The sequence below is a fragment of the Phaseolus vulgaris genome, chromosome 1 (assembly GCF_051622355.1).
Source record: "Phaseolus vulgaris cultivar YP4 chromosome 1, ASM5162235v1, whole genome shotgun sequence".
NCBI lineage: Eukaryota > Viridiplantae > Streptophyta > Magnoliopsida > Fabales > Fabaceae > Phaseolus > Phaseolus vulgaris.
The window spans coordinates 12,968,305-12,989,548 of record NC_143498.1 but is presented as its reverse complement, the minus strand read 5'-3'; the positions used below and the strand labels follow the sequence as shown (position 1 = coordinate 12,989,548).

At 30.1% G+C, this 21,244-nt stretch overlaps 1 protein-coding gene across 9 annotated transcripts; it reads right to left on the bottom strand.

Annotated features, from left to right (window-relative positions):
* Positions 1 to 9,835: 9,835 nt before the first annotated feature.
* LOC137813577 (Got1/Sft2-like vescicle transport protein family) lies at positions 9,836 to 16,648 on the bottom strand. 9 transcript variants are annotated; one of them, XM_090300469.1, is made up of 11 exons: positions 16,427 to 16,648; positions 15,849 to 15,984; positions 15,700 to 15,753; positions 15,385 to 15,470; positions 15,205 to 15,290; positions 12,591 to 12,664; positions 12,127 to 12,218; positions 11,906 to 12,018; positions 11,282 to 11,394; positions 10,690 to 10,748; positions 9,836 to 10,182 (listed from the first exon to the last, which is right to left on the bottom strand). In XM_090300469.1, exons 8-11 carry the CDS (start codon positions 11,973 to 11,975, stop codon positions 10,104 to 10,106), a joined length of 321 nt encoding a protein of 106 aa, XP_090156595.1. In that variant the 5' UTR covers positions 11,976 to 12,018; positions 12,127 to 12,218; positions 12,591 to 12,664; positions 15,205 to 15,290; positions 15,385 to 15,470; positions 15,700 to 15,753; positions 15,849 to 15,984; positions 16,427 to 16,648; the 3' UTR covers positions 9,836 to 10,103. The 9 variants fall into 9 exon arrangements, 5 of the variants coding, with proteins under 5 accessions (XP_090156595.1, XP_068472013.1, XP_090156583.1 ...); XR_016519579.1 differs by lacking the exons at positions 11,906 to 12,018; positions 12,127 to 12,218; positions 15,205 to 15,290; positions 15,385 to 15,470; XM_068615912.2 differs by lacking the exons at positions 11,906 to 12,018; positions 12,127 to 12,218; positions 15,205 to 15,290; positions 15,385 to 15,470 and having other exon boundaries at positions 11,282 to 11,399.
* Between the last annotated feature and the right edge of the window lie 4,596 nt (positions 16,649 to 21,244).

Genomic DNA, 21,244 nt, shown 5'->3' with positions numbered 1-21,244 from the left:
TACCACAAGTTTATACTCGTTCAGATTAAACGAATCCTACACCCAATTTTCAATTTTTCAACCTTTGAAAAATTGGTTCCACTATCAATCAATTTGTACAAAGCAACACAACAATTACAAACACCAAGAGACTATCGACTTCAATCAACTATGGATATTAAAGAGGATCTTATGCCCTATCCATATTTGAACCACATCAAGAGGATCATAGCCTTATCCACTCTTTAATCACCCAAGAAGATATTTTCCTTATCAACTCTTGCAATAACAACTAACAACAAACACCAGAAACACTCCAGAAAGACAATCTCAAATAAAATATTGGAAACACTCCAACAAGGACAAAAATTACAAAACACCATTGGAACAACCCAACAAAGATAACACTCAAGGGAACAACAACACAACCTTTATCAAATAGTTGATTTTCTTAAAATTTTGATGACTCAAAATGAGTATATAAAATTCTCGGTTTATTACTTAAAAATGCTCTTTTCAATTAGTGATTATTCTCTTGAAAGAGTGAGTGAAAAGTTTTATTTATCATGATTCGAAGACATTAGTTAAAATTGAGACAAACACTTTTAATCAATTATTTGTTTAAAAAACAGTTATGTTAGGAAAAAGTCCAATATTACAAGGTTTTAATTAGTGGTTTAAAACAACTAAATGTAAAATCTGATTGCACTTCGTCTGTAAGACGGTAATAATATAGAAACAATAGATCATGTAAGATACAAGTGTTTCATGTGACAAATGATAGAATGTTGTGAAGTCTTTTGTTAAAGTATTACTAAGTTCTTAAACCAAAAAAGCATGAAGTTGCATTTGATAAGTGCTAAACGAAAAGATCAGATCATGCAAGTGTTTTGTGTGAGAAATAATAAAAGCACTAAGCATACTACTCACTCCGTCTGGTAGAAGATAGATGATGATCATGATATTTTTTAAGCTTAAGTCTGTGATGCAGATAATGTCTTTACCATCTATCACCAAAGATATTTTTGCCAAGTATAAGCTTTATTCAAATATCTCTTGCGATTTGAGTTAAAGTTGCAATGTCCACCAACTTGCAAAATTATGACTCACTTGTTTTTCTCTTCAAAGGCTTGAAAAATGTAGTTGTTGCATTTCCTTTTTTGGTTGTTGAATAGATTTGAAATCTCATTTCTTCTTCTGTTATCGCCTGATGAGATCTTTTGTTGAGAAACATTAAATTCATGGCATGTAGCATTAATTCATGCCAATACTTATATGTCTTGATAGCATATCCGTTTACATCAAATAATAGATAAATTTGCACACCGTACAAGATATCAACTAAGTTAGAGTTGGAAATAGTTATGTCAGAGAAGTTGGTGTTCATTGCAACTTTAACTCCTATCCAGGAGGTTTTGAATGTTGTTGTTTGGTGTGAATCTTCTTGGGATAAAAATAGAAGACATTTTATTTTCCTTTAGACTCAAGCTTTGGAATATTCTTCATGTATCTAATTTTAAAGTCTTAATTTGTACTTTATCGTCTGAATGATCTTCATTTAACTTATCAGATGAAGTGAAACTTAGCATAATGCTCATCTTCTATCAGACGTAGCATATTTATTGATGATCCGATCAACTTCTATCAAACACAATTGTTTCATGTATTTCAAGCTCTCAACTTGTTATGTTTAAACACATAATCAAAACAATGAAGATGTTGTACTTTTTGCTTTAACAATCTTCCAATTTTAATGGTCGTTAAAATAATACATGTGAACATGAGCATATTACAACATTAGATGAACAAATTGTGCCAAGAAGGATTGGTCTGATTGGTCTTTAATTTCTATTGAGGAACATCTAATATGATATTAGTTCAGTACTTGATCATTGGTTGAAGCTTGTGGGTTGCTCCACCTTAGCTTATGCGTCTTGTTCATTCTTCAAGACTCATTATTTGGGTCTTCTTCTTTTCAATTCTTGAAAGCTTCTCTTGGAAAACTTTCATTTCTTCTTCTTAGTGTCTCCCCCTTATATGGATATTGTTTCATGATGTCTTCATATTTTTCTCAGCATGGGTTCTCCTTGCTTTACCATTTTTCTTCTCTTCGTAATAAATTTTTTCTAAGAGTTCTCCCCTTTTTTAAGCATCATAAACAAAGGGGTGGGGTGTCCTATAGGTATAATAACTATAAAAGTCTTTATTATGAGCATAGGATAGCAATATTTTGTTTATGTTGTGTAAATTTGAGCAATGGATGAAGAAATATTTATGTCAATAAAGGGTATGGACGAAAGTGATAACATTAAGCCTTATATGTTGTGCAAAATTTTGTTGGATGGAGATGTAAGAGTCATGGAGATGTTGTAGCGAAAACAATTGAAAGCTTTATAAGAGCTCACAGTGACTTGAAGTGGAAGTGATGAACTATGGATAGTGAGAGGATAGGCCAACTCACTTTAGAAGGTGGAAGAATGAGATTAGAAGATGTTTACCCTAGAGAGAGTAAGACAAGTGTTTGGCCGAGTAAATTGGCAGCATAACACTAAGTTTCATAATCTGATTTTACAATAAGCTAGCACACTTATTTATAATGTTGGTGATGAAATGTTTTCTTGCTTATGGTTGGAAGATGATTGAAGGAAGAGAAAGAATTGATGAAGAATTGCACTTAAATTGGAAGTGGAAAATATGATAATAAGCATATTGTTTGGTGCAAGTTTCAAGTAAGAGGTTAGGTCAACTTCCTTGAAGTTTCACTAGGCTTTAAGAGCATCTAGAAAAAAGAGTTTGGAAGAGAAATATGCTGAAAATTTAGAAACACAATTCATTAACATCCAAATATGAGTTTACAATGCATGAGCCACTTATTTATAGGCTCTTAAGAAGGCAATGGTGTGTCCCTTAGGTTACCTTCAACTTGGTTAAGCTAATTTAACTATGATGAAGGTTAAACCTTGCAAGTGATCATCCAAGTTCAAGAAGGTGCTCTTGAAACCTTTGCTTGAGTGCCAAGTGAAGGTTTATATAGTTCCTTTGAGTTATTTTCAACCTATTTTAGAAATGGCCTAGAAATACATGGCCTAAATAAAAGTCTAATATACTTTTTACAATTTGTACAAACTGAGCATATGATGGCTTGAGAGGTGAGGATGGTTCGCCATCAACTAGGGTAAGCCAAAAAGGGAGCTAAATTTAAAATAATTCAAATTCAAAATAAACCCTAGATCTAGAAGAGCCCATGAGAGTGTGCATGTGGCTAGTCACACTCTCCATGCTTTCTCCCATGTGTAGCACATGTTAAATGTGTCTTGTGTGTGTAGCTAGCTCCTTGGTGTGCCTCTTGCTTCCTCTTGGATATTCTAGGGTTTACATTGAGCTTAAGGAAGCTCAAATGTAACCCTAGATAACTCATGCTACCTTGTTCTACTTTTGACCGAAATACAAGGCCCAAAACTACACTACTTGGCTCAATTATTTTATGCTACTAGGACCAATACATGACCCACAAAATCCGAAACTACTTTATATAATTATTTAAGCTAAAGTTTGACCCAAAAATAATGTTGATTAGTCTCTTTTGAATTAAGTCGAAACATAGTATTTTTGTGTTCTTCTTACCAAAACTCTAGTTAATGTTTTGATGACTTAGAGGTCTTCTTTAATATGATGTGTACATTCATTCATCCTAAATTTTTCCTCTTGATTAGGCCTACAAAGATAAATAAAAGCCCAATTAGGCTCATATTTGCAAGTAAGTCCATACACAGACTCTAGGTCTTCCTCCTCTTTATTTTAGGTTTGTTTGTGGTTGGACGGTTTCCATCATCCTCTCCCACTTAAGAGGATCTATCCTCATATCTACAAGTTTGGTTTTAGACAACAACCTTATTATTGCATGGAGTTTATGTTTATCCTCCAGGATCAAATACCCATATAAAATAAACACCAAACAGATCAATTGGTATATTTACAAAATTTTTCAAGCAGAACAAAGTTCTTCAAGGAATAACTAAGAAACTGTTCTTCAAGGAATAACTAAGAAACTTTTGGCTTCTAAAAGCCATATACTTCTGACATAAGTACACGTCTTCATAAGCATTTTTATTTATTTTTATTTTTCTATCTTATGAGGTTGCCATTTTTCTTGAAATTTCTTGTTTTTTTTTGGCAACTCAGCACAAGATTTATTTAAAGAAGAGGAGTTCAAAATTTCTTTTCTCTCTTTTTCTTTTCTCTTTCTTTTACTAGGTTCTTAGGTGGTTCTATTATTTCTTTCTCTATAGTTTGAATTTCCTCATGTGAATCTTCTTTAGATTGACATTGTTCTTTCTTTTTAGCTTGTAATTTTCTCTAAATTATGTCTCTCTTCTTGTATATTCTTTTTTTCTCCTGTTATAAATTTTCTTCATATTTTTACAAGCTCTTTTATTTTTTCTCTAAGTTGTAAGATTCTAAATTTCTTCTCAAGAATGGCAAGTTTGGCATCTCGTTCTTTCAAAAATTTATTTTTCCTTTTATTAAAAGAAATATGCTTAAACATCTTTAAGAAATTGTGTTACAAGAATTTTCTTAAGAAAGAAGCTAAGCTTAGCACATAAGGTAGGTTCCTAGGAAAGAGAGGTGAATCACTATGGATGACTTAAGTACCAAGCCTTTCCTAGCCAAATCCTATTCAAGTGCACTTCACAAATTTCTTTCTAAAGAAAAATTGCTTTAAACACAAGTAGGATGTTTCCTAAAAAAAATAAAAGAAACTTCAAAAACACACTAGAAATTAAGCTTGCAAAAAATTTAAACTAGATGAGGGTCATTGGCACCTTTGGACCTTTGAGACACACTCCCCATCTACACGAATGATTAATCCACTAATTAAGAGTTTAGTACTTTTACAACTCAGAAATACAACAGAAATTACAATTAAATTTTCCTATTCTAATCTTCCAAGTGTTTGTCTCTCCTTTCCAAGTCGTCCACTTGCTTGCTCTCCTTAGGGAATTCAACCTTAGTTATCTCTTCCTCACCTTGGCTATCAAAAGCTTAATTTGAAATTTGACAACACAAATGGATTATAAATTGACAATACACAAAAAGTTTAGAAGAATTTGACAAACTAGAATTAAAACACGCAACAAAGTAGGCACACAAGTTTTGGAAACCTAAAGAAAGGAACTAATGTAGATTTCAAACTAAGGAATTGTGAAATGTGACTTAGCTAATTTATATTTTTTATCCAAAAAGGATCCGATTTTGAAATTTTAATCCTCTAAAATTAAGATCACAAGGAGTAAATTGCCACTCATTTCAAGTCAATACAGAACTGGACCAAAAAATAACAAATCCAAAAATCAGACCCAGAGCGTTGGGCGAATACAATTTGAGCTAAGTTGTTTGAATTTGATGCATATGGCTTTTCAGATTTGGCTAATATAGATTCCAACTATAAGAATTTGTCATTGATTTATTAACAAATATAGAACTCAAATTCATTATTTAAAAACACTCAAAGGTGCACAAATTTCAGCACACATCAATGCATGCTAAGAGACTCAATTAAAGCAAGAAAATAAAATGTAAAAAAAAAAAGTACTACATGAAATTGAAGATAAATTTGGATCCACATGACTTGAGACAACATGTAATGGATTTCAAAATCAAAATGAGTCAAAATTATATGACACCGATTAAAATTTAAAAAAAAAACACAAAAGTACACTAATATTACATAGTTGGAAATAGTTGATAAGTGTCACAATATAATAGAATTCATAGATAAGAAGACATGCAAATTAAGAATAATATGTACAAATATCAGCCAGAAGCATGTCAAAACATTCAAACCACAACTACACAAGAAGAAAAAAAAAAGAAAAATTATGCAAAAAAAAAATTAAAAATAAAGCAAAGAAAGATGAAGTATTAGTCAATTTGTCCAGTACATAAAGAATGACTCAAAATAATGAACATATTTAAAACGCTGATCAATCTTCATACACTAAATGAATTGAGTGCAGAACATGAAAGAATTCAAAGAGAGAAAAAGGTTGATATGGTTGGAGCTTGAGAACAAAACGGATGATATAACAATTATCATTGTTCATATCAAACTACATTTGGAGTTGGATCAGATAAACCAATTTTTTCCCTATAGTGCATTTTACGTGCCAACTTCTGAGTCCATTTGTGTAACCTTTTGGGTTGATTCTTTCTCACCTCAGTAGTTTCTCCTCAAACGGCGAAAAAATCATCTTATTTTTAAAAATTGTATTTTAAATTAAAGAATTTAAAATGTATTGTTGCTATTTAAAATCTAGAAAGTATTTTTGAAAATACTTTTTGGATTCTATAATCTGAAATATTTTTAAAAAAAAATATATATTTTGAATTATATTTTTCTCTTAATCTGGAATGCATTTTTCCAAATTTACATATTTTAGATTGTAAAATTAAAAAGGAAGTATTTTGGATTGTAAAATTCAGAAGAAGTTTTCAAAATTAAAAATACCTTTTTCAATTCTTTAATTCATGATGTATTTTTTATAAAGAAACCATTCCAAATTATAGAATTGGAAAATATTTTCGAATCCAAAAATCTTCTCGATGCTGATCTAGAGTTTTTTCTGAATTATATCAATAAAATAAAAAAGATATTTTTGATATTTTAAAGAGTATGAGATTCAAAAGAAACTATGCATAACAATCAATGATTTGTGCATGTGTACCCGCTTTCTACCTCTCATGTAATAGGTTGTTTAGACAGTCCACATAATAAAAATAATCCTAAATTTTTATATATAAAAAATATTTCGAAAATTGTTAATTGTTATATCGAGTTTCAGAATCACTTCATAGTTAATTTATTTTTTTTAAAGTTCTGAAAATTATTAATTATTATGATGAGTATCATGCTTGATGATTAAAACTTTTATTTATAAAGCTTTAAAATTTATTAATTATTATGTTGAGTCTTAACTCACTTGATAATAAAATAAAATTCTATAGAATTATTAATTATTATATTCAATCTCACATTTATTTCATAATTAATTTTTTTTATGTAATAATTTTAAAAATTATTAATTATCTTGTTAAGTCTCGAACTACTTGACAGTTAAAATTTTCAATACAAAATTTCTCTTTAAAACAATTAAAAATATCAACTAACAACATTTTTACAACAAAGAATTACATAAATTATAATTTTCCATTGTGAATGAAAATATATAGGTTCAATGTTAATTCTTGTCAGTCCAAATAAATAATCTCATAAATATTTTCTTGATTTTAAAACAAATATTTTATAAAATTTTGTTTTATTTTTAGAGGAAAATAACATTTTTTTTAACAAAATACATTATTTTTGCACATTTAATTAAAGTTAAACTTTCTTAGGATGAACATTTGGGACAACAACTAATGAAATCTTGAATCTTTCTCTCGTATCACTTTTTTTTATGGATTTTGAAAGTAGTGGGGGAGCTTTGGTCTTGGCACACAGTTTCTTGTAATCAAAATTCTTACTCGTGATATATGCACAAAACAAAGATGGAATTAGAAATCAATTTAACGTGACATTCAACAAAATGCAAGAAAGCAATCTTTATCCAAAAAAAAAAAGAAAATAGAGTTCTCCACGAAGGGCATGCTAAGGAGACATTTACTGTTAATAGGATGAAGGAGATTTTTTATGACTTATGTGTATAATTTTTCCTCGACCAAAAGGAGGTACTCAATCCTGAATTTAAATTTATCCAACCTTTGCCAATACAAATGAAATTTAAGTGTATAATTTGAGTAAAAGAAAAGGCATTTTTAGGGTATTAAGGAAAGTATTTCAACTTTAAAACCTTGATTTTGAAATTTTTGAAAGAAGAAGTATACATGGTAAAAAGAGGACCATGTTGAGCTTCGTTCAATGAAATTCAACTGATCTCAAAATCGTGTTTTAGTTGATAAAAATACATAAATTTGATTATAATCAGACTTATATGAAGGTAATGGCTCAATACTTGAAAGACTTTTAGAAAGGCCTAACTATTTGAGTGAATTTGGCTAAGAGCCATATTCATGGTAGTAAGCGTTTTGTTCTTGAAAGAGAATAACGAAAATAAAACGTCGAGTTCTTTGAAGAAGAACTCATACACAAAGGTAAAGTCCTTGTGGTTTGGCAAGAGTTTCATATAAACTTTGTCCAAGTCATTACAAGCTTCCGCCAAGATGAACTCGGCCATTGAGTCAAAACATACGCTAAAAGAGGATACAAATTCCTTGATTGATTATCTCAAGGTGAGCACATAGGGATATGCGGCAACTTCCCAAAGTACCTAGAAGTACTTGGGATCGGTGATTTGAGAAAACATATATTTCCTTTTCTTTTTTTCCAAATTTGACCCTAATGTTTCAGGTGCCTCTCGGGAAGAAGCTTTACATTTTCTCATTGGGACAACGATAACTTTATTCCCCTCCAACGCAACAGAAACAACCGCAACGATGGTATTAGGGGGTGGAGAAGAAACTTCCTCCATTGAATCCCCTTCAACCGAGAATGGGTCAGTACGACTCAAAGAAGTTTCATCTCCAATGGGAACAACCTTTGTCTCCATTAAAGGAATCAAAAAATGAAGAGGAAGAAGCCATTAGAAGTATACCTAGAGGAAATGAGTGAACGAAGTGCAAAGAGATGAAATGCCCGCATTAACTAAAAGCATCAATGAAGAAAGCATAAGTGGAGTAAAGGCTTTTTTATACTTAAAAATGAAGGGTAGACAAAGCGTTTAAAAATGCTTTGCCTTTTTTAAGAGTGAAACATCATGACTACGCAACGTCGCATCCTAGGACAACATGACAAGTTAAGTTAAACGTCAACCATTTAAGTGACATAACACCTCGAAACCATTAAAATTCATCATTAAGTATAAAAATCCCTCATTAATGATTATAAGGATTCGTACCACTTCAAATAAGTTATAACAAAGAAAATAGACTAAGCTCAACTCTATGAGTGGTCACAAAGTTCGACCACAAACTAGATGTGAAAAGAAGACCTAAAATTATGTTTCTGAACATAAATGGGTGAAAAATGACATATGAGTTAAATTACTTCAAATTAAAACTAGATCATCTTTTAAATTGGATGTCGAGCTAGTACTGAAATTTAAGAAGATTATATTACCCGCTTATGAGAGTTGGGAAAAACCAACTACAAATATGAATAACTCAGATTGACTCGAACATTGATTTTTGTTACAAAAGACTAAATAACCTAATAACGACTTGTATTTGGATATTAACAAAAATTCAAAATCCTACTAATATAGTTTTATTTTCCAAGGAATACTCACTAAATCTCATTCTTACTCACTCAATACTTTGATATATTTATCTAGCCTTTACTTACTGAAGTGACGAAGAATCTTCTCTAAGTCGATCTCCACTTCTTCATTAACAAAGTTAAGCAACCATTCTGAACAAGAATTAACTTGACCAAAACTCAATTTTCCCAAAGTCTCTCTCAATCCACCTCAGACACTTCCAATTCAGCATCGATAAGAACACACAAATTGATTTTTTTTTTAATTTTTATTTTGGTTCACTTATAATCATATACTACATACAAATTGTGCTTATTATAAAACAAAATTGGAAGGAGATGTGTTTAATTTCTATGTTCGAGAACTATTTAGTTCTTAATTTAAAAGCAATTAAACAAGATTGTTAAAATGATTGGTGGAAGGTGATGTAAGGCAAAAAGTAAAGTGTACAACGGATAAAAACAAGATGAGAGCTGCTGATAACTCTGTTTTTAATTCTTTAAAACATTTGTTTTGACAAGAAATATTTGAAACTAATTAGATTTTGAATGAAGATTTGATCCTTGAATAATCTTTTTGGTAAATTGCTGCCTCGTAACATCAGCAAGCAGCAACCTTGCATGTTTGTTAGAAGCCTATGCAAACCACAAACCAGGCTCCGAAATCCAGCCGAAGTTTTACAAGAAAATCAATACATTTATTTTCTTCCCTCAAAGGATTGTGCATTCAAAAACTTAACAATCAACAACACATCACTTTCATGTCAATCATAAAGCGAGCATCCTTGATTTGCTTGATTTTATTTGATTTTCAAAGTTCTGTATCACATAATCTGATCATCAACTCAGAAACCATTCTTCGAGCAAAAGGTATATAACTGAGGCTATACCTGTAACAACGTGGAATTATTAAAGATCTACATAAAAGTACAAAGCAAACATGTTATGGAAAGGAGTTGTTATATACTAAAGTTATGGGATTTGATTAATATTATTGTTGGGTAGTTAAGATTTAATTGGTAGATATTGGGATTTAATTAGTTGAGATTTAATTAGTAGTTTTTATCATTTATCATTTATCTTTTAGTTGAGATTTAGTTAGCAGTTTCTATCATATATCTCTTTAATTGGGATTTAGTTAGCAGATTCTATCATATATTTCTATCATTTGTAGTCTTTAGTACTCTATAAATAGAGTATTAAACTATTATCTGGGATATGAATAATATATTCATTTTGTTTCCTTTTCTCAATTCTCTATCATATTCTCTATTGTTGTTCTCGTTCTTGGTATAATCGGAAGCTACTTAAAGGTTTCCTTTGTCCGAGAAATGGTTTTCACTCTTCATGTCACAAATTTACATCAAGAAACAGCGCTGTTGAAAAAGCAAACTCACCAGATCAGGGCACCAATCTCAACTATAACAGCAACTATGGTCAGCACTTTGCTATGAATCTACAAACATGAAAAATTAATCAGTTTTCCATTCAACTAAGGGCATGTTTGGGTATTTTCATCGTCAAAACTTTAGAAAAAAAACATAAAAATGTGAAATAAGTTTTTTTATAAATTAAAACTAGTTTATGTACAAGTTAAAAATCTAATTTTAGAGAAGTAAAACGACAAAGATTTTACAAATTAGCTTACACACAATTTAGTTTTAACTTATTTTCTTTGTCTTCTCTTATAGAGAAAATTCATCGTAACAGATTCTAAGAAAGGCAGCGACAGGCCACAAATTTGATGAACAAATTCAGATAGCTTGATTACAGGAACAAGATTCATGGTGTAACGAGAATATGTTAGCGCGCCTTATCAGAGTAGGTAAGTAAAAGAAGGTGGAAAAGATTATTATTCAAATGTTCTCACTAATATCACTTTTTAAGATTAGTAACTCAAGAGAGCATTAAAAAATGCAAGTAATTGGTATTTCAAACAATAGGTACTTGCTATATGGAGCTTGTCGCGATCAAAGGAGTAGGGATTACCCAAAGAGCACAGATAAGTGCTATAACCACGCATCCAAGGTATATGGCTGTAGCAAAAACCCGAACAGGGTCAAACATCATTCCCAATTGCTGTGCAGGTCCAAGAAGAAAACCTGTACTGTTTAGACACAAACCGAACTTAGAAAGTTTATTGAACTAAATCCAGTAAATTAAAAGACAAATAAAAGTGAGTCAACCTTGCATATTGCATAATAACACATATTAAAAAATAAATACAATATAAATTTTGATTCTCTATATATCCTTTACTCAGGAGGTATCTTTGTCCTCGAATTAAGAGAATTCATTCCCCCATGATATTGTATATATTAGGGATTACATTTTATATTTCTTTAATTTTCTTTAATTATATAATTCAAATTCTTATAAATAAAGAATCATGTTCACGCTTATAACACAATTTCTTTTAAATCTTTTCCATATGGTATGAAAGCTTAGGTTCTCTCTCCCTTCCCTCTATTTTTCTTTTTCCTTGTTGTGTGCCCTCTTCACATAAGCATCATCGCAAACCACTGTCAATCCATTTCTAGCAGTATGCTTGAATATTGTCTAAGTAACACTCCAATGGAGTCCAATGTCAAGCTTGAACATCATAGACATTACCTTTGCAGCCAATGTGGTAAATGAATTCCTCAATGCCCTTTGTGATAGTCATTGAGATGTTGTCATGCATATCATTAGTTATATCAAGAATGCACCAAGTAGCAGACTTTTATCTGAAGATTAAAGTGACACCAGGATTGTGTTAAAGTTGAAGTGTGAATTGGTGTTTCATATTGTGTAAAAATTAGCAAGTTGAGCAACATGTAAAAAAGCCTACAAACCTATTGTCTTAGTTTTGGATTTAAGATGGGTCAAGTTCTCTTGCAGGGTTACCTCGTGGCCCATTGGTGAAGATCTCTTCAGAGTTTCTCTTCTTAGGATTGACCAACAAGTGGTATCAAAGTCAATGGTACTAATATAGAAGGAACTCATACTTGAAGGGGAGATTGTTGAAGTTTAAGTATGAATTGAAGTCTCACAGTGTGTAAAAGTGAACAAGTAGGGAAACATATAAATAAAAAAGACTCACAAACTTATTATCTTGAGATTTTGGTTTGAAGAGGTGGTGTCAGATTTTGTTTTTATAATATCATTTTATTCTTTATAAATAGAGAATTATGTGTGCTCCTAACACACAATTCTAGTAATTCGTTCTATAAACTCAAAATTTATGTTGGCTTCGGACTTAGTTTGGGAGAAGTTACTTTTAAATCTTACATATCAACAAGGAGCAAATTAGATCTACCTTCCAACTGCTAACAGGTTGCCAAAGGTGAACAACACCGCAAACTTCATGGGTTTCACAAAAACAATCATTGACTGCATAGTACAAAGAAAAGTGTAAATAAACAAAGTATGTTTAAGTTAACAAGACAATTTACTTGAGGTTTCTAAAATTTCAGAATTAATAGACAACAAAATATCAATATAACACAATAGACCATGTATTATATGTTACACAGTATATGATATTCAAAAATTTTCCAGAGAACATTTATGTGAGCCAAGTTACTTAGAATTCAAGAAAAAAGAAAAGAAAGTTGCGTGAGTTTTAAATAATAGGTAAGTGACCGGAGAAGATTGAAATTATCTCTTAATAGAATTAAAGCAGAACTTTTTTCAATAGTCTTAGAAACAGTTTTAAAGATTGCAAGAATTAAATATGAACCATGCAATATATAGAGATTCTTGAAGTTGGATTTAGCCAAACTCAACCCAAGTGCAACTTCATAGGCTTTGATAACATCTAATACATGGACAGCTGGGTGTTAATGTCCCATATGCTGTCATAATTATTTTTAATAAGAAATAACCTGTATGTACATAAACAATTTTTTCCGTTATGTAAATTATATTCCTTTTGTTAATTATGTAAATATGACACAATTTATACCTATCTACATATATCTATGAATGTTTTCTTGACTCATGAACTTTATCTCTCTCAGACTTGTCATTTACAGTTGAATAATATGGCTTCTTTTTAAAACTTGAAATTATTCAAGTCTTATGATAAATAATTATTTCCTGAAATTTTATAAAAAAAAATTAAAGTTTTTATCAATCACTAATTCATATTTGCTTTAAATTTATATAAGTGATGATATGTGTTTTAAAATTGAATAAAATTTTATACAACTTCTATTTAAATTCAATTGGTTCCTTAGAAAAATATTAATGAAGTATTATTTAGTTAGTTAATTATTTCAAAATTATTAAAATTAAACTAATAGACAATATAATCTTGTGCGTCACACTTCCTACTCATGAATGTCATAAACTTGGTGCTCAGTACGTTAAGTTCGTTTTCTTGGTTTTCTAATTCTCAAAAAGGTTATGTTTGTTATGATCCAAATGTGTGTTGAATGAGAATATCTAGAAATGTTATTATCTTTAAAAATCAGTACTTCTTTCCATCATATTTAGAAATGTTTATCTTTACATCTTTATCACTATCTTTTATGCCTTTCTACTGAATGATTTAGACTTGTGTAATGATTTAAACATAGTTCTGCATATGAAAGACATCGTCTTAATGACTCTGAACCCCTTCAAGATTATGATCTGATACTAGATCCTGCAAAAGGTTGTGGCGAAATCAAGTACTGTAGCAGAATATAGGATCATGGCTTTGTTTGTGTGCAAACTCAAATTGCTAAAGCAACTCCTCAAGGACCTCAAATTTGATAAAGCATCCCAGTTGACTCATATGTGACAACCAAGCAACTTTGCATATTACGTCACTCTCTTCTATAAGAGGACCAAGCACATTAAAGTTGATTGTCATTACACGAGAAAATTAAACATAGAAATATTATTACAAGCTTCGTTTACACTAGTAAGCATTTGACAGACTTATTCACTAAACCTCCTGACCTGTGTTCTATTTCAAACGCACAGTTACAGTCAATCCAAGTCTAATTTCTTTTCTCGTTTATCACTGTCTAAAAATGTAAGGAACCTGAACCTAGAATAGTTGTCAAAATGATGTGTTTAAAAATGTTAGTTTTTAAAAAATCAATACTTAAATAAAAAGTAACTAAAGAAAAGTTTTACCAAAAACTTGGGCTGTAAAGCACCAAAAGAGCACAAGCTAAGTGTTTAATAAATGTATCAAAGAAAAGGTAAGAAGTAACACCTATTGAGGAAAAGCTTATAGAATCTTGCCTGTGATGGTTTGAAATATGAACAGAAGACCAATTGAAGAATCAGTCAGAAGAGTTAACGGGAACAAAGAACGCCCAATAACTACAGATAAAGGAAGACAAAGGAAAACCGAGAAACCGGCTAGATCTAAATGGCCTTCTTGAAACTTAATTTTTGAAAGAACAAAAAGCACTTTTTAGACTCATCCCTTTCTTTTTGGGTCTAAGTAAACTTAGAAATAAAAAATAATTATAGGCAGTAAGTATTCATATGCTCAATAAGTGAAAAACTAAAACCGAAAAGGGAAACATGATGAAAGTCATGCATGATGCATACACAGAAATAATATAAAACAACCTGAAGAAAGAAAACAAAAATAAGAATATAGCCTTAACATATGCCAAAAAATAGGTTGGAGTGAACCATAGCTAATCATCTACATGATCAGAGAAGTTGCTCAATTTTTAGTTGTTTGTTAGGAATCTTGGTTACGATTGGAGTGTTACTGGACTGGGCTTGCTCTAGATGTATACCCAGATTATTAGTATAGATAAGAGCCTTAGGTTAGCCTTTTTATATTAACACTACATCTAATTATCATTGATATTTATCGCTTTTCCACCCTTTCTGAAATTTTAACAATGACAAAGATACTCAAATCTTTCCACAAATGCATTTCAGCCATTTCATGCAACAAATTCTGCTAGTAGTACCTTATCCACCCAATTGATAATGCCCGATTATGGTTTCCCACTACATAGCAAGGTCCAGCCCTCTTGAATCTTGCAAGATATGGTATCTTTTTGTGGACCCAAGATGAGAAACTGAGAACGTCAAAATATGGAGAAAAATGCAACAGGAAAATAAAAGTATAAAACTACTCTTATGCTTACAGAAGAAATCTGATCTTAGACTTAGTCATTTGCTGTCAGGGTGAAGCACGGGACATAACTGGTTCCTAAGAAACACCATCAACTTCCTACAATGCAACACCAATGGCCAAAATATGTAGACAAAAGAACTTCATTCCGTTCAACTAAATATTTGCCACTAATCTAACTATTTTATTACTAATTTACAAGGGATTCATTCAGGTTCATTTTCTGTTCTAAACTTCTACAAGTCAAAATCTAAATTAAACACAAGATCACAAGTATGTCACAATCGTATTATAAATACATAAGAAAGGGGACACAAATGTCGCTCACCAGTAACATGCAGGCCACACCAGCAACAAAACATGCGGCAAATCCATAAATTCTCTGCTTAGTCAACAACCAAAAATTATATAACATAGAGCCGTTACTGTTAGATAAATTTGAAAGAGCAAGATTAACGTAAAAAGTTTTGACAGTACCTGTGTTGTTGAGAGGGAGCAGAGGCCACCTGAATCCTCACCCAACAAACTCTCTCCCTGCTCTTCATCACCTCCCGTTAATGACCGAATGTTCCACATTGTTTATAAGCAAAGAGTTTCTTCCTCACTGATGGCACTGTACAAATTAGATGCATAAATCAAATAATCTCTAAATCTGTTGAAACTGTAAGAACGGGAACAAAGAAACTAAGATACCCAACCAAGCAAGTAAGCATAATACATTGCGACCAATTTTTTTTCAACCAGTAATAGTAAAAAATAAAAATAAAAATCTAATTTTTAATTTATCGTATGCAATTCCTATAATTCTCAAGTAATTTTAGAAGAATTTTCTTTTAACTTAATCAAAAAGATTATTTTTCTCAAATTTTTCTTTTTATTTTACTTTCCTAAAACTCACAGAGAATTATCAATTAACACTCAACTTGCGGTGCTTAATATAACTCACAGCATTTTCGACGTTTTCTTCCTTTGATCTTGAAAGGGGAGAAGGAAAAAGGATATATATAAAATTGATTTCATGAATCAGAAGACAAAGGAATAAGAGGAAATCTTACATAGATTGGCCTCAAGAGGTTCTTTGTTACTGAGAAATTTCAGAGGAGAAAGCAAAGCAACCGAAAATGTAGCGCATTTTCCCCGATAATAACCGCGTGCGGAGAAGTCATTGGGACGGAAAGAGGAAATTTTGCAGCCATGAAGGGAGTTGAAGAGTAATAAGCTCTACACACGTTCGCTGGCACTGGGCACCACCTACATTTTTCTATGCTTTTAATTTTGTTTTCGTAGACACTATGTTTGATTTATAAATACTTTAGTTTAATAACTTCAAATATTAAAGTAAATAATTAAAAGATGTATTATCTTAAAAAATATAATATATTTTATAATTAATAAATAAAAATAATTTATGAATGAAATTAATCGAGTAGAAGAAAGAATAGTTGGGTAATTTAATTGTATGAAATTTCGTATGTTATCTATGGTTAATTGAATGAAAATAAGATGTATAATAATGATCAAATTGGTTAAGTAAAATTTTAATAATAAGAAATTATAAATATTTATAGCAATGGATTTAAATTATTATAAACTAAAATAAAATACACTCCAAATTTAATTGGAATAAAAAAAATGAGAAACTACGTGAATTACTTCTGTAATCCAATTAAATTAAATTAAATTTGGGTAGAAAGTTAAATTTGATTAGTAATAGTGTTTGTGAATACATTAAGTTAAACTTGACTTTGGACTGGTACAAATTTAATTTAGTATAGAATTTGAATAAACTAAAGTATGTTTTCTGAATAAATTTGAATTGATTTTTACGATTCTATTAATATAAAATTTAACAAGAAATTTAAAATATATTTTTTAAATTGTTAAATGTTTCATAATAAACATTAACAAATAAAAGACATACTTTTTTTTATTATTATATTTATAATTTAGCTTTTTCTCATATTGATAAATAAATTATAATATCTTATAGTTAAAAATTATAATATAAATTTGTTATTATGTTTTTGTAAATATAAATATATTATAAGTAAAATACAATCAAATCTTAAAATAATTTTAGTAGATATTATATATGTTTGTTAGTGGCTAATTAACTCTAAATATATAAGTGGTTCAATTTTTTTATTTTCAATCCAAAATCCTAACCAAATGGTTCGGTTGATAAAAAAAAAGTAAATCAAAAGTATTAAAAAATAATTGTTTGATCAATTTTTAGTTTTTTTTTATTAATTTTGTAGTTTTGTTTCTGGATTGATTTATTTTCAAAGAATCCTATTAGTGACTTAAAATGAAGATTTGATGTTTCTAACCACTTCCATCTAGTGATAGATATGTTGAATAGTTGATCTTATGATTAATCTAGTATTTGAGTTAATGTAATTTTGATGTTTTAAGTATTAGAAGTAAGTGTTCATTCTTTGATTTTGATGTTTTATGATTTAAGCCTTTTAATTATTTTAATAAAAGTCAAGATATTTTAATTGCTTAATTTTTTTTAAAGTTAAAATGTTTTTCATGTTCTTGAGTTAGCAAACAAAACATTTTAGTTAATTAAAACACTTGAGCTTTTATTAAAATTGATTTCTGTCGTCCTTTATTATATTAAAATGCGAATTAAACAATTAAAATCACTAAAGGACCTTATTAAAGTGATTTTAGGTAATTAAAATGAACTTTTAACCGATTAAAAAGTAGCGTACTATTTTAGTTAATTAAAATATATTTTTAATAGGTTAAAACTATAGTTCAACTTAGCAATGCATTATAAACACACTTGAAACAAAGTTTTACCAAAATATATTTTGAAAAAAGATTTTGTTAGTGTTGAACAATTTTTTGAAGCTATTGATAAAGGATCATTGAATCAAAATCATTAATTGTTAGATATATATTAAAATATCATCATTCTTTATTTATTTTTTTCCTTGAGATGAAATCTTGCCCAAGTAAAAAATTTATATTGAAGATCACCATATTATTTTTCCATATTTGTAGGATATATTGAATCCTGTGGAATCAAAGGGCATATGATATTGGAATTGGTATAAAATTAATCATTGGCATGCCTTGAATGCAATTATGAGGATTATGAGACGAAAAACCTTACGGAAAACAAGGAAAGAAAAATTTAAAAGGAGAAAAAGGCGTTTATAAGAGAAAAAAAAAGTTTAGGGAAAGGACGGAAGAAATTATAGAAAATAAATTAAAAATGGAAAGATAAAAAGATAGAAAAAGAATATAGAGAAAGAAAGGAGAGAGAGAAAAAAAAAAGAGAAAAGAAGAAAGAAAAGAAAGACATCAAAGAAAAAAATAGTAGAGAAAGAGAAGAAAAAGATTCAGTTTTATTTTCACATTGTTAATCATGTAAATCTCCTTATTTTGAGCTTATTTAATTATTCCTTATTTTGTAGTGGATTGAATTGATTCTAAAACTTATGATTGGTCCTTTGATATTGATATTGTTTGATATTTTACTTGGTTAGTATTTAATCCTAGAGAAAGATATATAACAATATTGATAGTGAGAAATTTTTCTTTTATAAATTCAAAATATCAATATAAATTAATTTTCTTGAATTACTTTAAATTTGAGTGTATTCAACACTTATGTTTGTATCTGATTTTTTAGGTGGTAAAGAGTTGAATTCGTAGAGAAAATTTCTCCGATTTGAGCAGGATGATGAGTGCATGAAGGGGTCAATAATAGACTTAGAATTTTTAAACTTTTAATTTGTTATCTTGTAATTTGGATTAACTTTTTTTTAATTTCTTATATTGGTCCTTGTATTTGTTTTCAACAACTCCTGTAATTAGATTAATAGTATAAAAAAACATTTTGTAAACTCTTGCATTCGTAATATAACCTTTTGGAGAAATTGAAACTTAACTTTGATGACAAAAATTCTTATTATTAAAATAAAGAAAAAGAAAAAAAAAATCTCTTGTATTTAAAGAGCACATAGGGTTATGCATAGAAAAAATATGCAAAAAAGTATGGGTAAGCCCATTAATATCTAACATATATAGAAATATCTAACACTCCTCTCCAAGTTGGTTATATAAATCGTATGTATCTAGTTTGTTTATAATTATAATCCATCATAGTCCCTTATAAGGATTTTGTAAACATATATACTAACTGATAATTTAAATAAACAAACTATGTCTTAACATGTAATGATACAATATTTTCTCGAATAAAATGGCAATCAATCTCAATATGTTTGGTTCTTTAATGAAAAACGATATTTGAGCTAATATGAATACTAGCTTGATTATCACATATAAGTGTCATTTGATTGACCTCTCCAAGTTGTAATTCTTTAAGGAACTATTTAAGCTAAATAATATCACAAGTAGTTGAGGTTGTAGCTTTATATTTTGGTTCTGCACTAGATCTGACCACAACATTTTGTTTATTACTTTTCCAAGAGATTAAGTTATCACCAATGAGATACAATATCCGGAAGTGAATATTCTATCAAACAGAGATCTTTCCTAATAAGTATTTGAGTAATATACGAATTTGGTATGGTTATTGTGACCACATTTTTAAGAGAGCATTTAATGTACTTCAATATATGAATGACTACATTCCAATAATCTTCACATGGGGAATAAAGAAATTGACTCACCACACTAACTATAGAGGAAACATCAGCACGTAATGGTAAGATAGTTCAATTTTCCAAATAATCTTTTGTACTTCTCAAGATCTGAGAGAGACTCCCCCTGATTGGCTAGAAGTTTGGCATTAGGATTTATGGGTATGTCAAAATCTTTTGAATTCATCAACCCAATTTCATCCGAAATATCCAATGCATAATTCATTTTAGAGATAACAGTATCAATATTGGGTTGTGCCACCTCAATCCCCAAGAAATATATGATTTTTTCAAAATCTTTGGTCTGAAAGTGGTGAAAAAGACGTTGTTTTACCTGTGAGATGTCATGATGATCACTACCTATAAGAACAATGTCAGAAACATAAACTACTAGATAGATACCAAGCATTCGAGTGACAATAAAAAATTGAGTGATCTGTCTCAGTGTGATTCATACCAAACTATTGAACAACATTACTAAATTTTCCAAACTAGACCCTAGGAGATTGTTTGAGGCCATATAAAGATTTGTGGAGACAACATATAATCCGAAAGTCTCCCCCTAAGCAACAAAACATGGAAGGCTGCTTCATATAAATTTATTCCTACAAATCCACCTACAACCAGCAACATATCTCCTAGACAGTAACAAAACAAGTTCTCAAGTTACACTCTTCAGAAGACCATTTATTCCATCAAGCATGTCCTAACCCTAACCTAGATGGGCTAAGGCATCACCTACAAATTTTTTAATGGACATAGAAGAAATAGACAAAAGGTAGGTATAAAAAGGTTGAGGTAGTCTAGGGTAACTCAAAGTAGTGTAATGAGAAGATGGATTACGGGTAGAGCGTATACCTTTATTGATGGCAAATTCATGGAACTCTTCTCGGATTTATGATCAAGGGTGCGGAAGCTATGGATTGAAATGTGCAAGATCCTCCTAGGAGCTATGGTGATCTTGAAGGTGCATGATGTGTATGGAAAGAGGGAGGTTCGGCCAGCCCTATGGTAAGTGATGAAGATGAAGATTAGGTCCTAGAAACTAGGGAAAAGCAATGTATGGCACAATGTTGGCAGCATAACATTACTCTCATTAATCTTCAAAATACAAGAGCTAGGCATCTCCTTTTATAGGCTAAGGAGGCCGTAAATCCTAAGCTAAGAAAAGATGAAATGTAAGCCAAATGAAATGTAAATGTGAGGCACATGGGCACATGGAGCACATGGGTGCACATGGGTTCACAT

Coding starts and splice junctions, on each gene's coding strand:
- LOC137813577 (XM_068615912.2), bottom strand. CDS start 15,947: ATGTGGAACATTCGGTCATTAACGGGAGGTGATGAAGAGCAGGGAGAG. Junction 15,754..15,848: donor GCTCCCTCTCAACAACACAG/GTACTGTCAAAA, acceptor TTGACTAAGCAG/AGAATTTATGGATTTGCCGC. Junction 11,400..12,590: donor AACCTGTTAGCAGTTGGAAG/GTAGATCTAATT, acceptor GTGTCTAAACAG/TACAGGTTTTCTTCTTGGAC.